The following is a 22,865-nucleotide window of genomic DNA, read 5'->3' as shown; positions in this document are numbered from 1 at the left end:
TGTGTGCCCTGCCGAGGAATCAAACCCAGGACTTCCACATGCTGGGCCGACTGAGTCAACCAGCCAGGCTGGTTCTCAGGTTTTGAACAGAGTCAATCAGATGGTTCTATGAGATCCTAAGAATATAATTTCAGAAAAATTTCTGTTTCTCTCAAGGAAACTCTAAGCTAGATTTTATATTAACTCCACACAATGGTTACGCTGCCTCTGACAGGGCCAGAATGACAGTGGGATTAGGAATCAGAAAACTTTGTGTCTCAGACCATCTTTACCTTTTACTATCACTGTGACTGGGGATAAATTACTTTACCACCCAGTAAAATGATCATAGCTATGCCTCCCAGCCCTATCCTCAAGCTATGAAATGGTCCAAGGAGCTAATAAATGTATACAGGACTCTATAAATTGTTGAAGCATGAACCAGAAGAGACGTTACTGCGATGGAGGTTCAGATGGACCGATGCTTTCTGCTCTAAAGGCCTGGGGAAGCCAAGCTTCTTCACCGGCAGAAGCTAAGGGAGTCATGAGACACGCTCTGGCTGACATGTTTTTTCAAAATTTACTTCTCAGTAGGATATTTATTCTCTTTTTTTCACTGTTTCTTTTAATTTATTTATTTAAAAACATTTTCAATTACAGTTGACATACAATATTACATTAGTTTCTAGTGTACAGAATAATGATGAAACATTTCTATAACTCACAAAGTAATCACCCCAGTAAGTCTGGTACCCCTCTGATACCATACATAGTTATTCACATGCACGTAGTTTTTGTTTGTTTGTTTGTTTTTGTATTTTTCTGAAGCTGGAAACGGGGAGAGACAGTCAGACAGACTCCTGCATGCGCCCGACCGGGATCCACCCGGCACGCCCAGCAGGGGGCGACGCTCTGCCCAGCAGGGGGCGACGCTCTGCCCACCAGGGGGCGATGCTCTGCCCCTCCGGGGCGTTGCTCTGCTGCAACCAGAGCCACTCTAGCGCCTGGGGCCGAGGCCAAGGAGCCATCCCCAGTGCCCGGGCCATCTTTGCTCCAATGGAGCCTTGGCTGCGGGAGGGGAAGAGAGAGACAAAGAGGAAGGAGAGGGGGAGGGGTGGAGAAACAGATGGGCGCTTCTCCTGTATGCCCTGGCCGGGAATCGAACCTGGGACTTCTGCATGCGAGGCCGACGCTCTACCACTGAGCCAACCGGCCACGGCCACATACACGTAGTTTTTAAGAAAAAAAATAAGTCTTTACTTGATATAAATGATTTTGGAACCCCAAAATTCTCTTTTAAGATAAGAAGTTGTTAAATGAAGTTATTTTGATTACAAAGAACTTATGTTAGAATTCGGCATGTTGCCACTACTTTGCTCTAAGTAACATGAGTGTCAGAGAAAGACGAAAACCATATGATTTTACTTATATTTAAAATCTAAAGAGTAATATAAACAAACAAACAAAACAGAAACAGATTCATGGACACAGAGCACAGACTGATGGTTGCCAGAGGGGAGGGGGTCAGGAGGGTGAGTGGAAAGGTGAAGGGATTGAGAAGTACAAGACTGGTAGTGACAGAACAGTCATAGGCATGTGAAGTACAATATAAGGAATACAGTCAATAATACTGTAAACACTATGTATGAGGCCAAATAAATACTGGAAATATTGGAGGAATACTTTGTAAAGTATATGATCGTTTAACTACTATGCCACACATCTGAAACTAATACAAAATAATAGACTATAAAAATATTCTTCAAAATAATCCCAACTTAATTTGATTAGATTAGAGTATCTATTCAGAAATAGTATTTTTAAATATTCTTTTAAAATATTCTTTTAAAATATTCTTTAAAAATGCTAACACCTAGAATTTTATAAATAATGTGGGTTTTTATATTTCAAAGAAATCCTTTACTATGATAGGCAATAAATTGTGATAAAGTTATAGAATGTTTTCCTAAAAGAAGGTCATATGTCTGTATATCTAAACGTGTTGTATTCCTGTCACTGCTTCTAAGTCATTTACTACAATATGCAAAAAAAGAAGAAGAGACTGTATCAGTGAAATTTTTATGCATGGCTTAATGCATTTTTATTTTTCAGTTTTTTTTCCAGTTCTCAACAAAAATAAATAAACATTAACAATATCTTGTCAAGTATCTATAGTCTCCTTCAATATTTTAAGGTACACAATTATCAAAGCTGATATTGAACACAAACAAATTGATACAATTCAGTACTCTGATAAAATTCATTATCAAATAAGTTAATTTAATCTTCAGGCAATAAAACTTTATGTCCCATAACATCTTTAATATAAACTGTATACCAAAATGGCTCTTCAAACATAAAAAGTGCAATTACAGAGTACAAAAAAAGCAAAGAGAAAGATATATTTTACATCATTCCAATTTGAATAACAGATATGTTTTAGATAAAATTATTCTTTAGTTAAAATATTAAAAAGAACTCCAGAACACTGTTCATAGAAGTTGTTATTTCCCTTTCTCCCATATGAATAACAATAGGAAAAAAAAAACCTGAAAATACTGGGCAGCAACTTAAATGCATCTTTTCCAAGTCTACAGAAGGAAATATTACAGCAAAAATGACAAAGTGGATCAGGCATAAGATTTTAAAAACTGCATTATTGAAATCAATAGAAATTAGAAACTAGCATTATGCATTTGTTGCATGAAAATGAAAATATGTTATCTGATGACAATAGAGTTTAGCTCTCTTCCCCAAAACACAAAACTAAAAATCTGAGTTAGACATAGTCATACCAGCTCACCATTTCTCCCATTACTTTGACTTTTGACAGAAAGATGATAGTGAAACCTACTTAAAACAGTAATGTTTTACTGCATGAATGTTTAGTATATTACATAAATCTCAATTTTGAGGTTAAACATTTAGTACTGATCATAGAACTTAATGTCTGTGGTTATAGTGTGCGTCAAGTGAGTTATTGTGGGGCCTTGGTGTAAAGCCATAAATTATGCACTTTTGTTTCAAATTTGCATTTGTTCTCAATATGTTGGCTATGAATAGCCCCTTCTAGAAATATAGTGAGAAATCTGTAACATGAGGAAGACAGACTAAATGTGAACCAAAATCTCTCCATTGGTTATAGAAAACATGAGCTGATAGCAATAATTTTTTTTTTTTTTTTTTTTTGCTTAGCATTATCCTCATTAAGGCAATTATTTTTTTACTTGTTTTTATCCACACAAAGCAATCGGGGTCAAATCGTTTATTTAATATGCTTTTCTAAATAAAAACTTTTATAAGGGGTGAATTTTAAAGTATTCTTAAATACAGATTAAAGACACCCCAAACTGCTTACAATTAGATATGTAATATAAGTTGAGATTCTTAAGATAAACCTATAAGGCTTCCATTTTGTCAGTAAAATAAATGAATTGAAGCTAATTTCTTGGCTAGTCAATAAATACTCTTTGAAGCAATCAAGACCACTTAAAATAGGCAGACTTTGTTTACAGGTGTCAATGCATATGTACAAGATTTAAAACTTGTACATATGCATTCTTTTTTTTTTTTTTTTTTTTTTGTATTTTTCTGAAGCTGGAAACGGGGAGAGACAGTCAGACAGACTCCCGCATGCGCCCGACCGGGATCCACCTGGCACGCCCACCAGGTGCTACGCTCTGCCCACCAGGGGGCGATGCTCTGCCCCTCCGGGGCGTCGCTCTGCCGCGACCAGAGCCACTCTAGCGCCTGGGGCAGAGGCCAAGGAGCCATCCCCAGCGCCCGGGCCGTCTTTTGCTCCAATGGAGCCTTGGCTGCGGGAGGGGAAGAGAGAGACAGAGAGGAAGGAGGGGGTGGGGGGTGGAGAAGCAAATGGGCGCTTCTCCTATGTGCCCTGGCCGGGAATCAAACCCGGGTCCCCTGCACGCCAGGCCAATGCTCTACCGCTGAGCCAACCGGCCAGGGCCCATATGCATTCTTGAACACTACATCTGACGTCAGCTATATTCAACAGTAAACTGAAATATCCATTTGGAGCTTATTAAATTTCATATTATTTCTCTTTATCTTATTTGTAGTTTTATATGCTTTTGATAAAGCAACAAATGACTATAATTCTAATTAAGTTCATGCGTACATGTGTGTTTGTATGTATATATGCTTTAATGTATTTGTCTGTTCTCCTTATCGTAAGGAACCAGATCCAGGACTCCGGATGAGAGTCATGTGAACACACTGGATGGTATGATGTAAGGGTGCAGATGGAGGCAAGTCCTGGCACCTGGCACTTCAAAGATTAGCCATCACTTATTCTCTTTATTGCCCTGGGAGCACATGTCAGGATACCAAGTGGAAATAGAATAGATGCTCCCTGACCAGGTGTGTGTGATCCTGAGAGGCTCTCCCCAGAGGTCTAGCATTCAATGAAACAGTCCCCCATGAGATCCAGAGCTGGTGACAGCTGGGGCTCCTTATGCAGCTGCCCCAGGTACCCCTATTAGCTCACTGAGACCATAGGTTCTGAGCACAGGAAAAACCTGAGTCTCCTCCAAAAAATAAACACAAAGAACAGGCCCTGGTTTCACCTCAGTCTCCACAAGAAGGAAGGAATGGTCAAGTCTAAACCAGGGGTCCCCAAACTACGGCCCCCTGAGGCCATTTATCCGGCCCCCGCTGCACTTCCGGAAGGGGCACCTCTTTCATTGGCGGTCAGTGAGAGGAGCATAGTTCCCATTGAAATACTATACTGGTCAGTTTGTTGATTTAAATTTACTTGTTCTTTATTTTAAATATTGTATTTGTTCCCGTTTTGTTTTTTTACTTTAAAATAAGATATGTGCAGTGTGCATAGGGATTTGTTCATAGTTTTTTTATAGTCTGGCCCTCCAATGGTCTGAGGGACAGTGAACTGGCCCCCTGGGTAAAAAGTTTGGGGACCCCTGACTGTAGAAGCTTTCAAATAAACTGGTTCATCTGACTTATTTTTCTTGGTTTCCCCATGTCCTGCATCAGGATATAATTATAAATTAAATATGTAATTTAAAATTCTACAAGAAGCTACTTACTATATTGTTTTAAGTTAAAAAAAAATCTCTTGTATAGAAAATAACTATATTTCTCTCTTTAAACACTGTATAAAACTATTGTCCTATGTTTTAATGATTAGTCCATCAAATTTTGGACTATGGGTTAACCTTAGAATTCTTCCTCAAAGTCCCTATGAAAATAAATACTCTTAAAAAGAAACATAGATTTTGGCTTTAAGTGTAGATTTTTAAAAAATTATCTCATGAGCAACACCTCTTATAAATCTATTCAAAACAGGAAACATTGTGAAGCTATAAAATATCGATTATTTGCATAGAAGATGCATAAAATTGGGTTCTTGGTTCATTTTACTTGAGGAGAATCAGTTAGACAGCTGACTAGTATCCACAGGAATTGTGGGTTGGGAATCGTCCACTTCCCCTCCAGGCAGATAAACAGGGCTGTAGCCAAGGACAGGCCGGAGGGAGCAGAGCCCGCCCAGTTCAGTTTCTTTCCAATGTGTAGTGTTTCACACACGACCTCTGCTTGCTTCTCCACAGTTCCCACTGTATCGGTTTCAACACATGACACAGCAGTGCCAGCTTATACAGCAAACCAATTACCATTGTTTGAGGAGTAGAACAATATACTTAAAAAATTGATTTGACCATATATACAGAAATCTGTCCTTTGCTGAAACTTCTTGAGCAATTTATTTGCGGCAAGCAAATAAGCTTTGAAGCTTTCAATAAAGGATTTAGCTCAGAAAAAAAATATATCAGTTTTCTTTCTATATTATTAGTTCATGTGCATTATACAAATAGTCTGTGAAAAATAACACAAAAATAAAAACATTTCCAAGTATATTAAAAATAGACCATTTTCAACTAAACACATGACCCAACATAAATATTATTAATAAAATAGGAATATTAACATAAACAGGTATGCCTTGCACAGGGCTCATGAGCTCGATGCCACCGTTCAGACTTGGGGCAACGCCAGGTCCCCCGAGGTCACCCTTTCATATTCCTTCCTTGATTTTTCACTTTTTCGATTTCTGTACCTAGAAATATTCAGAAAAGAAACTGTTAGCAATGTAATTAACAGTAATAAGAATAGAACATGTTAATAAAAAGAACAAGTATATGGACTCAAAAGATGCATTAGCATAGTGTTTCCAAATGACAAGGGTGAACAGCTAGCTATAGTTTGGACAAAGAAAAAAAAGAGAGAGAAAGGAGAAGCATTCTGAGGTCAAACAATTTGGGGAGGAAATGGTGAAACACAGTAAAAGGAGTCTCCGGAGGTCTTAGCCTTATCATGAAAATTGTAAAATTTCAGGAGCGTGTGACCACACTTAACCCTGGTTTGATATTTTTTCTTCCTCTTTCTTTCCTTCCCTCTCTCTCTCCCTCTGCCTGTGTGTATGTGTGTGTGTGTCTGTCCATCTCTTTTTTTCTTTCTTCCTACTTACCTACTAAAGCACTAGTATTTTAAATATCACACTATAGTATTACATTCTACCCATTACACTGATAAAGTTCTATCACTGATAAAAATTAAAATAACTAATATTTATCAGGTACTAATCAGGAGACTGACAATGTCTGAGTGCTATTACATTCATTATTCATTTTATCTTTACATCTACCATTATCATCTCCGTTTTACAAATGAAGTGAAATACAAATAGTTTACATAACCTAACCAAGATCTCCCAGCTGTTCGTTAGTTTGTTCATTCATTCAAGCTATCTTCCTAATATTTTGAGTTCATTTTCTACCCATTTTGAAATGAGGTATGTAGTCTGGGCTTAGTGGAAGAATACAATTAAAAAGCCTTTATTTATACTGAGTTCTGCCACTTCTCAACTCTGTGAGCTGAGGCCTGTCAGTTTGCTACTCTAGATCTCAATTTCTCCATCTTTATAAAGGAAAGGATGGTAGTCATTGACCTTTTAAGAGTATTTCAGGTTTAATCATATTCAGTTCTGTGATCATAACTAATTAGGAAGGCATTATTATTTGATGAATATTTAAAATCAAACATGGGTAAAATAAATTTAAATTTATAAAAGTAGCACACTTTCAGACCATAAAAGTAGACGTGTACTACTTTTAGAAAAAAAATAAATAAAGAACTCATTCAAATATACACCGAACAATTGGTAACACTTCCAAAATTCAAAGGCTTTCATGGAGACACTGTAAAAGTAGCAGTTCTTACCTAACTCACTCTGTTGCCGTGTCCTCATCCTCACTCTGACGCTATGGATTGTACATGAGGATGGAGTGTGACTGGGGTCTGATATGAACCATTTTTTTAAAGTAAGCTTTTATATATAATTGTTTGGAAATTCATTCCTATTAGTCTGGCTTGATTTTAAGATCCTAAGTTTCTGGGGCTATTAATTTACAAGGCTGTGTTTTATGAAATATAAAATTTGACACAATAAATTAAATAGAAACGGCTAAGTAGAACATTGGCACCATGACTTATGGCTTACTTTCACATGTCTTATCATATTCAATTCTGAGCACAGTTCTGTACATAATGTATAATTAAGATTTCTAGCTGTATTTTCTAAAGAACTGATACTCGCAAGTTTGACTTGCAGAAGGTCACATAGGTAATAAGTAACAGAGCTAATAGGGGAATCATATGTTCTACCACAAAATTTCATTATGCCGGGCGGGAAAAAGATTTACACTGGTTTATATGGAATATAACACAATAATTAATAAATAATAATACAAGCATAAACTCTTTTGCCTACTACTACCTTTGCCCCATCTTGTAAACATCATCAGTGCAGAGTTTAATTTCTAAAGAATACTTTGTCTATATTTTTACCCAGTTTGGAAGTCTACGTTGTTTAAAAGTGATTTATAAAAACAGAGCGTGAAAAAACACTGGCTTACCATCTCCAAAAGTAGTATATGGAGCCAGCGACTAAGAGAAGGATGACAAGAGCAAGAATCACAGTCAGAGCCACATATTCTTTGCTCAAGGGTTGTTGGACGGTTAAAAAGAAGTGCTCACAGCGGACACCAGCGTAACCCACTTCACACCTAAAGGAAAACACAAGAGGAAAATCAATGATTTTTTTTAATCATGGTATGACTTAGTTTTATAAGAGTTAATCTCATGCTATAATGAAAAAAAAAATACAAGATTTTCCAAAAGTTGTAAAGAAGCATTTAAAGACTGACCTAGAACTAAGCCAATATTAATAAAAAGAGCTCCACATAGTTCTCGAGCTGAACTGTGGTGTGGAAATGACAGCCTGGTTCAGCTGACAGGGTGACTCTCAGTCAGGAATAGTGCTTCGTAAGCTTTTTAAGTTGGAAGTAACTTTTGCCCATGGAGTCAATTCCTGAAACAGTGGTTGATATAGCTAAGTCCAGTGAAAAGATTAAAAGTTGAGCTGCTATTTTGGTGAGTGTGAGAGGGAGGCATAATTTGTACCCCTGAAATTTCGGCACAATTTGTAACTATTATTTGCTCCCGAATTTTAAAAAAATCACTTAATAAAGTTTTTTTTTTAAATTTTTTAATCAAGTAAGAGGACGGGATGCAAAAAGACAGACTCCCGCATGCGCCCCGACCAGGATTCACCTGGCAAGCCCACCAGGGGATGATGCTCTGTCCCTTTAGGGCGCTGCTTCATTGCTCGGCGACCGAGCTATTAGCACCTGAGATGAGGCCATGGAGCCCTCCTCAGCACCCAGGGCCAACAGGCTCAGGCCAGCCATGGCTTTAGGAGAGCAAGAGAGAAAGAGAGAGAGAAAAGGAGGAGAGGGAGGGGTGGAGAAGCAGATGGTTGCTTCTCCTGTGTGCCCTGACCAGGAATTGAACCCAGGACTTCTACACGCCAGACTGATGTTCTATCACTGAGCCAACCAGCTAGGGCCTCACTTAATAAAGTTTTTATATAAACTTCTCCTGGTGGAAATATAAAGTAACTTCAAAAAATAAAGAAATACAGGTTTTATAAACCATTTCTTTTTGTCTGTTTGTTTTGGGGATGTTACCTGCAGTACTTTTCACCCATGTCCACCAGGTAGATGCATTGTCCATGCAAACAGTAGCCATTCATGTCAGAGCTACATTTTGTTATTGACACCTGAGCCACACGTGGATTGTTTTCTGTTTGAACTGTGAAGAAAATGAAAAGTTGAATATAGTCTGTTGACTTCTTTGAAACATTAATCATCTTTTTATAATAGTAACTACTGATCTACTGTAACAAAGCAGGTCAGGTACCAATCAGGAGAGAAGAATTTTCAGGAGTACAAAGTCACTAAACTTATTATACTCCCTAAACAATGAATAAACACCTGAGTCCAAAAAAAAGTGTCCAACAGATTAAAACAGACAGACCCGGGCATTTAATTCACAAAAGACAATATTTAAAGATAGAGAAGGTAAGTTTAGGGGACACACACAAATCACTACCCTCTATAATTACTCACTTAACCAAAGTTTGTCTAATTTTTTTTCAAATCAAAATAATTCTGAAATTTATTATTCTAATAGTATATGTAAACTGAATACGATAATTAATTTAAAAGACCTTGTACTGGCTTTTAAGCTAGTAATGTTTGTTTTGGTGGGCACTTCAGAATTTTTTGAGCTTACCATCAAGGAAATCAATCAAAGCCTCCCAACATCTCTAACATTGAGACCTGAACAGTAAACTAGATCAACCTTGAGTTACAAATGTCTCAGCCAAATACAACAATGAAACTAGGAGTCATGTTAGAAATAGTGTTGCAACTTACATGTAAAATTCACTTTACAATGTAAGTACCTAAAATGTGAAGAATGCTTATGAAATAATTTTAGAAAATAGCAACTTGATTGCAACATTCTTGTACAGACAACCAATAAAAAAGGGAGAGGAAGGCAGACCAATCCTCCAGAGAGCCAGATGATGAAGGAAGACAAGTGAGAAGGTCAAGTTGTTGTTGTAAGAAATATATTGGATCCTCAGCATAAATAACCCTTGACTCAATGACTCAATAACTTTTGACTACATTTAAGCAGAACCACTCCCAGAGTCCTCTGGGGTGCTGGAAGGGAAAAGACTGTGCATCACTCATCCTTGTATCCTTATGCCTAAACACCATGTTTGGCACATAGTAAGTACTCCATAAATGTCTCTAAATAGATGTTGTGATATAAAAAACATACATCACTTGTTCTCTTACAAAAAAATAACAACAAAAATACATTGATTATCTGCTGTGTACAACATTCGAATTTCCCTCTATTGGCTGGGATCCAGCCTCTTCACAGTGCTTTCACAACAAAGCTCTGGGGAATGGCCACAAGAAATCTGATCTTCTTGTTCCTTATCTCTTTTATTCTCCATATAACTAGATGCACAGCCCCTCCCCCCAATCATTTTTTTTCTGTAAGCTTTCCAGATTGCTAGTTCAAAAAGGGACTAAAAATTCTTTTTAAAAAAACACAGTGTGTATTCCCTTCTCTTCTTTCCCCATTGTCATATATTTATAGTCTTTGAGTTTACATCTCTGTTAAAATGTGTAATTCTTTGAGGCAATGCTGACAAAGTTGGGCTTACCTAAAGCTGTGCAGTTGTCTTCAGATTCTCCTGGGATGCATGAAGGAATCACAGTTGTCCCGAGAACTACTTGTAGAATATGAAAACCTGTTTATGGAAAATATCAAATATGTAATTAATGCTTCAAGGAAAGAAAGCTTGGTCATATGTCCACACAACTGCAGAATTTGTTGAGTTGTTTTAATTACCTCGAGAATTTGCTCCATCAAAACCATAAAAGAAAATATTTCATGGAAACAGGCATTATTGAAAATTAACCCTCAGCTATTAAAGATTAACCCTCAGCTCTTATGTCCAAGGGTAAAGGGTTTGGTGTTACATTCATTGATAGTAACAGTTTTAACCTGCTTTAAATGTTTCACAGGAACCTTTTCAAAAACCTGATATTTAAATTTGGTTTTGTAAGAGGCTTAGAAGTTGAATACTTGTAGGATTTCCAATGTTTTACTCCTTGTTATGCTCAAAGCAATGCTCCAAGGTAGACTCTATCACAAAATAAGATTTTAAATAAGAATTAAGTTCTACTTATGGTAACAACTATACAAGACTCTCAATCTAAGACCCATCTGTTATTGATTTAAGTGCCTTTGCATTGTAAGATATGTCTTATCTAACATGGGAATGAACACACATGCTAGATGAACCACACTGAGCCCTGGAATGCAGTTGCTGTCAGCCCAGGAAGCATTTGAACAGGGTGCTTCATCATGTTCTCCAATGAAAGATAAATATTGGAAAGCAGGTACCAGAATGACTCAATTAGTTTTTCAATTGCATAAAAAGCAAAAAAAGAATGCTTTTAATTGCACCGATATTTACTAAAGAGAGTTTAAGCTCACCTGTTTAAAGGCATGTTTAAAAGTCAATGACTCTTTCCAGTCTGTATGAGTAATTGTTATATAAATATAAATGGTGGTGGTAGTGGTAACATTGGCAGCAGTAAACATTTCTTGAACATGTACTGTATGCAGGTATGATTCTATATATAGAATCTAATATATCCTCTTTGTCTATATTATCTCATTTAACCCTCCTACTGACTCTTTGAGAAAGATACTATTGTTACTCTAAGACATATAAGAAAACTGAAACATAAAGTAATTAAATAACTTTCCTAAGGGTACATGGTATTATTAATGGACCACATTACAGAATTTAGAAACAGATAATAATATTGGAGTATAATAAATATCACATAGAGCAGACAAGTGTAAATGTAATTGAAAATTATTTTACCCCAAAGGGAGCAACAAAGTATGATGAAAAAGGCAATCCTAGTAAAAAAAAGTTGACCTACATGATTTATTTCCCTTTCTTAAAGTTTTCCAGATACTTAAATAAAATGATAATTTTTTGAAATGCCTAACATACCAGAGATTTTCATAAATGGTCCTGGATACTAAACATCTAACCTCTAGTGTTAGCAGTATATAGAGGTAGTGCCCTCTACTGGCCTGTAACAAGAAGATAAATCTCTGGTATTTTAAATGGTGATTGAATCCATGTAACAAAATATTTTCTTCCTCAAAGGAGGCACTATCTGTTAAGCAAATTGTATATGCTTTGCATCAGTGTCATAGTTTGTAATTTCAGGTTTCAAACTTGACACTTGTAACAATCCTGTGAAGTAGTTATTAGCCCCCCAAAACCTCAGTGCAGTTAAATTCAATGCCTTGTCCAAGACCAATTATCTGGGCACCATAAAAGAGTTAGAAATGTAGCTTTTGACATCAAGTCTCATAATCTTTCTCTTTATTGACTGACTGAATGACTGATTTTAGAGAGAGAGGAAAGGAGGGAGAGAGACAGAGACAGAGAGAGACAGAAACGTCGGTCAGTTCCTGTATGTGCCCTGATAGGGGATTGAACCTGCAAACTTTGAGTATCAGGATGACGTTCTAACCAACTGAGTTATCCAGCCAGGACAAACCTCATAATCTTTCAATGATTTGAAAATACTTTTTAGAATGTTTAGAACTATCCCCTCCCCCTTCAATATTTCTACAACAATATAAATGCTGCCTCAGTTACTCTTATTGGGGAAAAACATCATCTTTCTTTAATGAGAAAAAAAGACTAAAGTTTGGATTTCATTGCCAGTTGAACAGAGATGAAAAATGAGAATATCTTGCCCACATGGTTTTTTTATGGAGAATGAGCTAGAATCTCATCCAAGTCAATTTTGTTCCTCTCCTTGATGTAATTTTGCCATGGATTTTGACGACTGAAGAATTAACCCTTTGACTTATACAGTCTACTCCACACGAACTTGGAGCTCTAGCTATGTGTTTTTACAACCTTGACTCTGATTCCTCCATGCTTCTTCAACTGAGGAGTTCTTTACAGGCAACCTTACCAATTCTCCCACCAAGAAAGGGCTAGGCAGATCCATTGTGCACATGCACATTTGAAGCTCATTTCTTTATCCTTTGCAGAAATCAAAAACAGTTTGGAATCCCTTCCAACTGCAATCTGCAACTATTTTAAAATCCAGCTAATTGTTTGGGGGTGTTACTTTTCAGCCTTTTTTTTTTTTTTTTTTTTAAGATTTTAGCAGTTGTTAGTTTTTCCACGGTTGGAAACTTTGTTCCTGTTGGTCAAGCCACAGGTGAAATATTTGTCTTTGTGAATTAAAGAATGTTCAGTGCAGGGCGTGCCTCCACAAAAACTGGGCTCTCCTAACCTGTGACACTCCCTTGGACATAGTCCATCACTCAGGATGGTTTCAGTGAGACTCACTACATTAATCCAACATCCGGATATTTTACAGATGAAATTGTAAATAATTTTAAATGTTACTCTCAAAAAGAAGTATTTAGACTGCAGCTCCCTCATGGGTGTAGGTAGCCAATAAGATACCAAGTTTGGTTCTCAACCATGTATTCATCCGCACAGCTTTACTGCTTTAAAACAGTGATTCCCAAACCTCACTTTACCTCATCTCTGCCCCAGGTCCTTGTAAATTGAGGGAGACGAGTAAGTGGGGGTGATCAAAAGACTGAAAAACTACACCATGGAAGATTCTGATATCTATCACCCTGTCACCCTTAACAGTCACTACTCATTATATTAAACTCATATAAATAAGGAATTAGATGATAAAATCATATCCATATATTTCTTTAATCTTCTGGGGTTTTTTATGATTTTAGCATTATTTAAACATAATGATCTCTCTAAGATTGAACTGCAGATATTATATTTGAATTTTGATCCTTGACTATGGGTTTTGCTAAGAAAATAGTTCTCTATGATAACTAAAGATTTTGAGTAGTGTCAGCGTGTCAGAAAAATGATTTAATGGCAAGTTTACATTCGTAACTAAGATACAAGAAATTCTGCACAAGGTGCTATGGGGTAGATGACTTGTAAACTCAAAATTGGCCATTAACACTTCAATTTCAGGGTTAAAATCAAAATCCCTTTAAAGGCCATTATTTTCTGTCAAATTTCTAAACGGGATTTAGGATTCTGAAGCTCACCTCTTCATCTTTCTCCCGTCACCTTTCAAAGACTGTTCCAGTGAAATCTCAAATGTGCCAGCAGGAAGTGGTGCCAGTGACTCACAGGACACAAACCACCTCTACCCTGTGAGTCAGGGCCGGGCCTACACCCTTACACAATATTGGGGACCGCACGCGTGGGAGAGGTTGAATGCCATCACCTGAATGAGGGTAGCACTAAATGCTGTGGGCCTTGGGGCTCCAAGAAGTGCTTGCCTAATGGCAAGAAGAATGCCAAATATCAAAAAATGTCCTGCCGTGGTAGCTGGTTCTTTTGAGCTTGCCTTTTTATTTCTTTTTGGCCACACTGAGGGGCTCTTCTAGAAGCAGGCAGGGACTTGTTGACGGGCCCTCTAAGCCAAGTCAGCAAAATCAGTTGCCATTTTCAGGAATAAAATGGCTCTCCTGAAAAGCAGTCAAGCACATAAAAGTGACCCAAAATAAAATGAGATCCATTACAGAATAAAAGAAATGCAAATTATTTTCCCAATTTTATCTTTTGTAATGTTTAGACCAGAACAGCAAACTATAATAAATCATAGTATTTGCCAAGCCCAAACAGGTAGTGAAATCTGCTTTGTTCACACTTTTGCTGCGGTCACATACCAATCTACTCACGGACTGTTAGCTTTCTACCTATAATTTTAGCATTTGTCTGTAATACAGGAGGCATGTGAGGTCTTGTGTACTCTGAAGGAGTGAATATGCCTTCACCATTTCCAGATGTCTTTTGTTTTAAATTATATTTCACTAGTAGGTAAAGTCTTGTGGCACCTTGGTTAAAATAACTGTAAAATCTTTATCACATTCATAATGTGATAAATGTAAATAACTACTTTCCAGTAACATCTTAATTTCTATATATTTATAAATAACCTTGCTTTTGTTTTAACCAGCAATCATTCTCTTGTTACAGGTTTTCAATATTATCTTTTAACTAAGCTTTATTAAAGACTAAATGTAAAAGCCAATTACCTATAACTATTTGAGATAAAACAGAATGAAACCAGGGTTTGATATAATAATGTTACAAATAAGTGGGGTTTTTTAATTTTGACATTAAAAGATGGCCATGGAATCCTTTTTGTCAAGGGGCAAGAAAAGTTTTAATAGGCCATGTGTTTCAATTCATAGGAATTAACTCTTTAAATTTGGTAGTAATATCTAAATCATCTTTCAGAGTGCTCATATTTCAGTCACCATTCAATACTATACTTAAAACAATTCAAATCAAGAGTCTGTGTATCAAAATATAAGGGTGTAGTTTATTTTATGCTAAACTAGATTTTAAAATGTATCTTATTTATAATGGAAAATTTCTTATAATGCAGGAGGACACATACCAACTCATGTGTAAAGGGTACAATTTTGTTAATTTGAGTGAAATTTTGTGACTTAAGAGCTCCTAATATGAGGCTTGAATCCCCTAAATCAGGGGTCCCCAACCATTTTTGGGCCACAGACCAGTTTAAAAATATTTTCATGGCCCGGCCTTTAGGGTGGGACGGATAAATGTATCAAGTGACCGAGACAAGCGTCAAGAGTGAGTCTTAGACAAATGTAACAGAAGGAATCTGGTCATTTTTAAAAAATAAAACATCATTCAGACTTAAATATAAATAAAATGGAAATAATGTAAGTTATTTTTTCTTTCTCTGCAGACCGGTACCAAATGGCCCACGGACCAGTACTGATCCGCAGCCCGGGGGTTGGGGACCACTGCTCTAAATGCCAAAGATTCATTTCTAAAGTACTATTTCAAATGTTTTATTGAAAATATTTTTTCTTCAAAATAATATTATATAGAAAAGTCTTTTATAACCTTTTTTTTTACCTTTACTCCCTTTCATCTTGCTTCCTACACTTACACTTATAGACCCAATTTAGAAACTTAAATTACAATTACATTGTACATCTATACTACTACATCTAACGAAACAGTTTGGATTATGAGTGCTTACTATTGCTTGCTTTTTGTTATTGTCATATTGTAACCTGAAGCTTTGAATATGTAATAGCATTTTGAGAAACATATTGACTGTCATCTTATGCATTGTTTATAAAAGCCTATTGCCAAAAACAAATTTTCAAAAGAACAGAGTTTTAATCAATGAGCATCAAAAAGAAAAAAAAAAGGAAAAAATGGAACACAAAGATAATTTCAATAGCCTCAAAGCCATTGAGCAAAACAGGATAATGCATTTAGCATATTTGAAGCTGCCAAAAACTTTTATATTGTGAAAATATATTCTTGGTTAAATTGGAGACAGCTTCAGTGAGAAGCACGTAGGCATTCATGGTACAATGTCAATGTGAGAAGAACTTAGCTATACCCAGTGAATAAAAGAGAAAAAGAAGAGCAGTTTAGCTTATATTTATTTTTAGTAACTACATGGCTCAAATTATTTTTGTTCAATAAATATCTATTGAGGTTTTTCTGTATGTAAAGTATTGAGCAAGACACTGAAATGGAAATTGATGTAAAAGATATAGCTCGTGTCCTAAGTAAAGTTAATGAGGATAGGCAACCCGGGATGGAGAGGCAAGAAGAGAGTTCATGGATAATGCCAAGTTTCTGGCTAGAAAATGCCAAGAAAGGTAGTGCCATTAAGAAAGTAGAAAACCCTGCAGACCAGCAGGTCACTGGTGGCACTTGCAGCTGGTAGACATAAATGAAGGACATATGGAGTGAAGGAATTTGAGTGTGTAGTTCATGTGCCACATATTTGTATTGATAAGGCCTCTGGGAATACAAATCTTCAGTGAACAAGTAAGAATGGTGCTGATGAAGGCTATTTGAAATTCATATGAGGGAATATGAACTTTAAAGAAATAGGTGCCATTCAAATATTCAAAGGAAAATAGTATGAAAGGGAAAATAATACAACTTTGGCAAATACATGATAAGGGATTAATAGAAATGGCTGAGAAAATTGGAGGGACAAAAAAGGTTCAGTGGTTGTGGGAGTCAAGAGATCAGAACTGAAAAGAAGCACTGGGTGGTCAAAAAGGCAATAAGAGAAGAATAAAGGAGTAATTCCATCATAAATAAGAGTCATCATTAGTCAGGGTAAATGGTGCTCAAATCAGCAATAAAAATTGCTAAGTTGATTTTTTTTAACACAAGGATTGGTTTTATATGTGCATCCAGCTTACCATTAATATTAATTTTATTTGCTGAATAACTCAAGCATTGATTATTCAAACTGTGATTTACAAATGCCAGTGTGTTATAGCAATGGAAAACCCAGTAGGCTAATGGTTCTTAACTGGAGTAACTTTGTCAATCAGGAGCATTTGGCAATGTCTAGAGGCATTTTTGGTTGTCACATCTAGAGGGGGCAGGGTGCTACTGACGTCAGGGGGCTAGAAGCCAGAGATTTTTGCTAAACACCCAGCAATTCACAAGAAGCCCACAACAAAGGCTTATCCAGTCCATGAAGGACAAACCAAGGCTGAAAACCCTGCTGCATTAGACCCATGAGGTATGGAGTCCAGGTCTAGCTCATACTCATTTTCATTCCCTGCAGCTGAGTGTCCTTATCTCTGGAACAGACCTAGGAATGATGTAGATTAGAGAGGGAGATGGAATTTAGATTAGATCACATTGAGGTCCCTTTCCATTTCTAAAACAATACTTTTCTTTTTTTTTTTACTGATCACCCATCATCCAGTCAGACCACTGCTCAATATCTCTGTCTCTCTCTTTATCACACACACACATACACACACACACACACACACACACACACACACACACACGCGCGTGCGCGCAGTGTGTGTATTATTTAAAAACATGCTTTAATTTTATTAGACATACCATCAGTAAATACAGATTATATTAAGAGATGGAAAAGGGGAAAAGAAGAAAGAATAATTATTAGGTTTTATTACAAACAACAAAATTGAATTTTCAGTAGAACTATTGCTTAGTCTTAAAAACTTTGTTTCTCAAGCATCTTTTCAACAGAGCAGCTGTCAAAACATAGTGGTGACAACTCTAAAAGTATCAATCTAATTATCCTTCCAACTGACACTTACTGAGTGGTTAATATTATACTCTATCACAATGTGAATGAAAAAAGATGAGTCCAGGACCAGTAAGGAGAGACAAGGCTAGATACACACAGTGTGACTTAAAAGGACAAGACCACAGGAATGGGAGAGGGGCAAGAAGGTAGGGAAACAGGCTGCACATTGATTTGATTATTTTATTTTACTTTATTTTTTTATTTTGTTTTATTTTATTTTTGCCAGGGAAGAGCATGAATACAGTCCCCCACTACTACAAATTATGCAGTCGAGTTTCCCACATTTGGGGAAATCGCAGTCAGCATATTGGAGTGCAATGGATAAGCCTTGCTCTGGGAAAACCACCTTCATGGTCATGGTATCTCCCCCTGCCAGGTAATTATGCACATTTATTTTTAAGTGATGAGAGAAAGGAAGGTGGAAGGGTTTATCAGATGACACTTGACACTTTTTTAAGGTCTTAAAGAGTGAGTAGAACTTTCACCAAAGGTAAAGAGTGAGTTCGGGGCGACCACAGCAGAGGGTCGGCACATTCAAGCATAAGGCCCCCCAGGATGGATAGTTCCCTGCTTTTTAAGTCTGTTACCAAGTTTTTAAATGAGAATAATAATACCTCTCCTGCTTAAAGGAAATTACTGTGAGGATAAAATGAGGTATTTTGTAAGAAAGCACTTGATGATGATGATGATGATGATGATAGCTCTAATTTTAAAAGTGCTTTGTATTATTTTCTAATATCCAATTTATTAAATCTATATACAGTTACTTGATAACAAAGCTATTTTATGATCTCCACTTTACAGATGAGACAACTGAGCTTCACAGAGTAATGATACTTCATGAAAGTATCAAATAAAAGGACTGGGCTATGAAACCTATATGCTGTACACCATCTATGTCTCTTGATTCCAAACTATAAAGTTAGACAAATATATGTGTGTGTGTGTGTGTGTGTGTGATTCACACATATATAAGAGTGAGGCCTTTCCCTTATCTGGAGGATTTTCAAGAGGATTTGTATTTAACTCACTTTCATGCCTCAAACTTAAAATTAATAATTTTTGTCTTAAGAAATAAAGGGTTAATGTATTTTTTCTGGCAATTATCAAATCATCTTGTATATTATAGATAGTATCCTACCTAATTAAATTATTACTTTAACCTAGAACCATCACTGAACCTTTTTATTTGCCGTGTAACTAGACACCCAGTCTTACATAACGTATTGCCAGAGGACACTGAGTCTGTCACATTACTTCATTTTTGCAAAGCTTCCTGAATTGTCATACCAAGACAATGGCTGTCAGGGTGCTCCTCCCCAAGGAGCTCTCCTATTACAGTTTTAGGAAGTCTTCCCATTGTCTTCAGAAGGAATGTTCTCAGCAGAAGTTAAAACAATATTAATTAGATAATATGTATAGGTCTATATTGAGAATGAAGACTTACAGATGAGGAGGCCACACCTTAATTTATAGTCCTTTTGAAGAGGGTTTCTTACATGGCATTTACATCTTTTGGGTGATCATTAACCAGGAATGAGAGATTTTTGGACAAAAATGGACTAGACATACACTTTTGCCATTTACTCTAGTTTCCTCACTGAGCCTTACTTTCTCCATTTGCCAAACTGGACTAATCATACCCACCTCATACAGTTATTTTAAGAAGTAAATGAAATATGTGTGAAACACCTAACACAAAATATGGCTGGCTTGCAGTAGTCATTTGGTAACTGTTAGTTCCCTTCCCTACTCCTGGATTTGGCCCCCAGTGTGAAACCACACATCCCGATTACCCCCAGTTGCTCATATGGGAAGATGATGAGGAAGGCAGCTAGGGTACCTAGCTCAAAAATCCAGACAGGAGAGGCCCACCATCATGTTTTCTGCCTATGATGGGTCATCTCAGGTGTGCTACCATTCAGGCAGTTCATAAACTCTCAAGTCGACGGAAAGGATCTGAGGGGAGCCGATGTCTCATTGAGATCCATGCTTCTGATATTTTCAAGAAAAAATGTTTATTCTGCTCAATTCTCTGTCATCATGCAACTAAATAAGCATAAATTGACTTAGAGATGTCATGCAAAAACATGCTTAAAAGCCCATTTGGGTATCAATAAAAATGTTTGATTTTTGATCCAGAGCCCCTAAGCATTATTAATTGCTGAACTCAAGATAAAAATTGTTCCTCTTTGCTCTGGTGCAATCACATGATTAGAAATGATAATTCAGCTTTAAAATTGTTGATTATTTAGAAATGTGTTATCTAGTTTGGGGAATCTCAACCCTTTTACTTATGTTCAGTAAGCTAAAGGCACTGGCATACTCAGGTGTGAACTCTCCTGGTTTAACCCTACTTTCTACAGGACTTCAGTCACAGCTTCCCGTTACATAAAGAACATCAATATTAAATATTTGTAACATTTAAAAGTAACCAAATGATTGTGTGTAGCAATTTAAATCTACATGTGTTGGAAGTAGGGAGGGAAGCTGAAAATGTCTATATTTTTTCCACAGCTATAAAGACATATAAATTCCACAAAAAAGGCACTAATAAACTGCTGAAATCTCAAATAAAAAAGAACAGTCACTTAGAGAAAGCATTTCTAGGTAATCTTTTGTTTGGGGAGGGACAGTTTCAGATATCACAGATGGCCTCATCTTTTTTCCATGTGCTGTATTTAGAATAAACTATTAGACTCGCATACTTGCATAGAAGTGTGGAGATACCATACAGAACTTCAAACAGGAACTTTCCCAGTAGCCGAGAAATATCTCAACACGCTGGGAAAACAGAAACTGACCTGGCTCATTTGGAAATGGGCTTGGCAGCTGATGAAATAGGTGAACTATAATTAAGTAATGCAATAAAGGAGTTAAGCACTTTCATGACAACAAAAACACACACAACATACACTAGGTGGGTAGTAACCGGGGTTATTCATAGGCTCTTGCTGTCTCAAATTAGAATATTCAATGAGTATCCCAGAACAGCGTTGTTCAAATGCAACCTTACTGGTGGGGTTAAAAGCGCTAAGCCATTCTGACCTCTAGGGTTAATTTCTAATTCTAGGAAGACTGTCACCTTTCCAATTTTATTCTTTTCACAAAGACTTCAAAACAAAGATAGCAAAAGCCACATTATTTACTGAGAATTTTCTAACAAATCCTTAGCACAGTTTTGGTACAAACCAGAGATCCAGTTTCCACTTATGTTCCTAAACTTGGACCAGTTCCACTACTGCATAGCATGCACTTCATTAGGTCTCTCAACCTCTGAGATAAGGCGTGTCGAAATAATAATTTAACTGTCACATCCTGCACAGGTAGGTAGGGAGTTAGGGGAATTTGCCTCGTTGCAAGTCCAGAAAGAATGTGAGACTGGCAAGTTTTATTTCCTTATTTAAATTTTCATATACAGCTCCAAATTCCTACTAAAGTTGAAGGAATTAAGAAGAAGCAATACACATATATTTTTTCAAACCAGGTAGGTTACATAGGATTTTTTTTTTAACCTGTCTACTAGCCTTAAATCATCTCAAATAGGATGATGCCAGGCACTAAAACACACTCAGCAGTTACAGGATGTAGGGCGCAGCGCGCGCCAGTGGAAAGGGCCTGACCAGCCTTCCGCCGCGGCGCAGGCTCGGGGACAAACCCAGAAACCAAGTTTGGGGGAGGAGCTCAAGGTGCACAGTAACAGTGTGTTAATTCCGCCGCGTCTGGAGCTCCCGCAAAGCCGCCCCGCGCTCAGCCAGCGCCCCCAGAAGCTTAACCTAGCTCGATTTAGACAACCGAGGACAAGAGGAAAGCATCACTTTCCAACATATGCGCGAGTCTAGTCTCGACTCCCGCCCCCTGCCCACCTCCTTCCCCCGACGAGAACATGACTTGAAATGTCAAACAGTACATCCGGTCTTTGGATTTCTAGAATAGCAAATTTACAAAAGAAAAGGATTTTTTACTTTTTATTTTGCCAAATACGGAGCTATATTATTCACGCGTTACCTATATACCAATAATTTATCACTAAAAAGTATTTTGAACACCGATTCCCCTCCTCCCGGACTCGACTCCATTCCAACCCCGGCTGGAGGAAAAGAAGGACTCGTATACGAGAGACATCATGTTAAAGAGGTCGCTTCAGCCCGGTGAGAAACTCTTCGGTTGTCAAATGACGAGTGAAATTCGGGCCTCCCCAAGCCTCCTCCTGGGCGGCGGGCGGGGGCTTACCCAGACAGAGCAGCAGCGCACGGGCGCGGCGCGGTTCCATCCTGCGCTCGGCGGTGAGACTTGGCGGGGCCCGCGGGCTCTCGGGTTGAGCTGCTGGGCTGCGGGCTGCGGGCTGCGGGCTGCGGGCTGTGGGCTGCTGGCTGGCGGGCGGCGGGAGAGCGCGCACCTGCTCTGCTGGAGCCGTGAGGCGGTGAGGCTGCGGCTGGAGCGCGGCGGATAGATTGGAGGGTCACCCTTTGGCCACGTCCCTCTGACACTGGTTTGTCAGGCAACTGAGCTCACAGGCACCGTGGTGCGACCTTTATATAAAGTCTAGGGAGGAGCTTTGGCCTGGAGGACTTAGTAGCGGGGTGAGGTACAAAGTGTCCAGAATTTCATAATCGGCCCGGAGGAGGAGTGGCCAGATCACTGTCCCGATGTCATCCTCCCTCTATGAACACCTGAGAGTGGTTAAGGAATGAAAAAACGCCTTTCTGGTTAGCCGGGGACTACTCCCCA

At 37.7% G+C, this 22,865-nt stretch overlaps 1 protein-coding gene and 2 non-coding genes across 3 annotated transcripts; all 3 read right to left on the bottom strand.

Annotated features, from left to right (window-relative positions):
• Window positions 1-1,123: 1,123 nt before the first annotated feature.
• On the bottom strand, window positions 1,124-1,199 carry TRNAA-CGC (transfer RNA alanine (anticodon CGC)). The gene has a single exon. It is a non-coding gene; the product is annotated as a tRNA-Ala (tRNA).
• A 1,078-nt stretch (window positions 1,200-2,277) lies between these two features.
• EREG (epiregulin) lies at window positions 2,278-22,628 on the bottom strand. Its single transcript, XM_066385791.1, has 5 exons — window positions 22,368-22,628; window positions 10,601-10,687; window positions 9,045-9,168; window positions 7,932-8,081; window positions 2,278-6,073 (listed from the first exon to the last, which is right to left on the bottom strand). Exons 1-5 carry the CDS (start codon window positions 22,405-22,407, stop codon window positions 5,992-5,994), a joined length of 483 nt encoding a protein of 160 aa, XP_066241888.1. The 5' UTR covers window positions 22,408-22,628; the 3' UTR covers window positions 2,278-5,991.
• Window positions 18,358-18,518, bottom strand: LOC136407185 (U1 spliceosomal RNA). The gene has a single exon (XR_010751794.1). It is a non-coding gene; the product is annotated as a U1 spliceosomal RNA (small nuclear RNA).
• Window positions 22,629-22,865: the final 237 nt, after the last annotated feature.

Source organism: Saccopteryx leptura, chromosome 5 (genome assembly GCF_036850995.1).
Source record: "Saccopteryx leptura isolate mSacLep1 chromosome 5, mSacLep1_pri_phased_curated, whole genome shotgun sequence".
Lineage (NCBI taxonomy): Eukaryota > Metazoa > Chordata > Mammalia > Chiroptera > Emballonuridae > Saccopteryx > Saccopteryx leptura.
This window is presented reverse-complemented; position numbering and strand designations above follow the sequence as displayed.

What these genes read in the sequence shown, in the direction of transcription:
- EREG (XM_066385791.1), bottom strand. Translation starts at nt 22,407, where the DNA reads ATGGAACCGCGCCGCGCCCGTGCGCTGCTGCTCTGTCTGG. An exon ending in TGCGCTGCTGCTCTGTCTGG is followed by an intron (nt 10,688 to 22,367) that starts GTAAGCCCCCGC and finishes TTCCATAAACAG; the next exon opens with GTTTTCATATTCTACAAGTA. An exon ending in ATATACTACTTTTGGAGATG is followed by an intron (nt 6,074 to 7,931) that starts GTAAGCCAGTGT and finishes GAATATTTCTAG; the next exon opens with GTACAGAAATCGAAAAAGTG.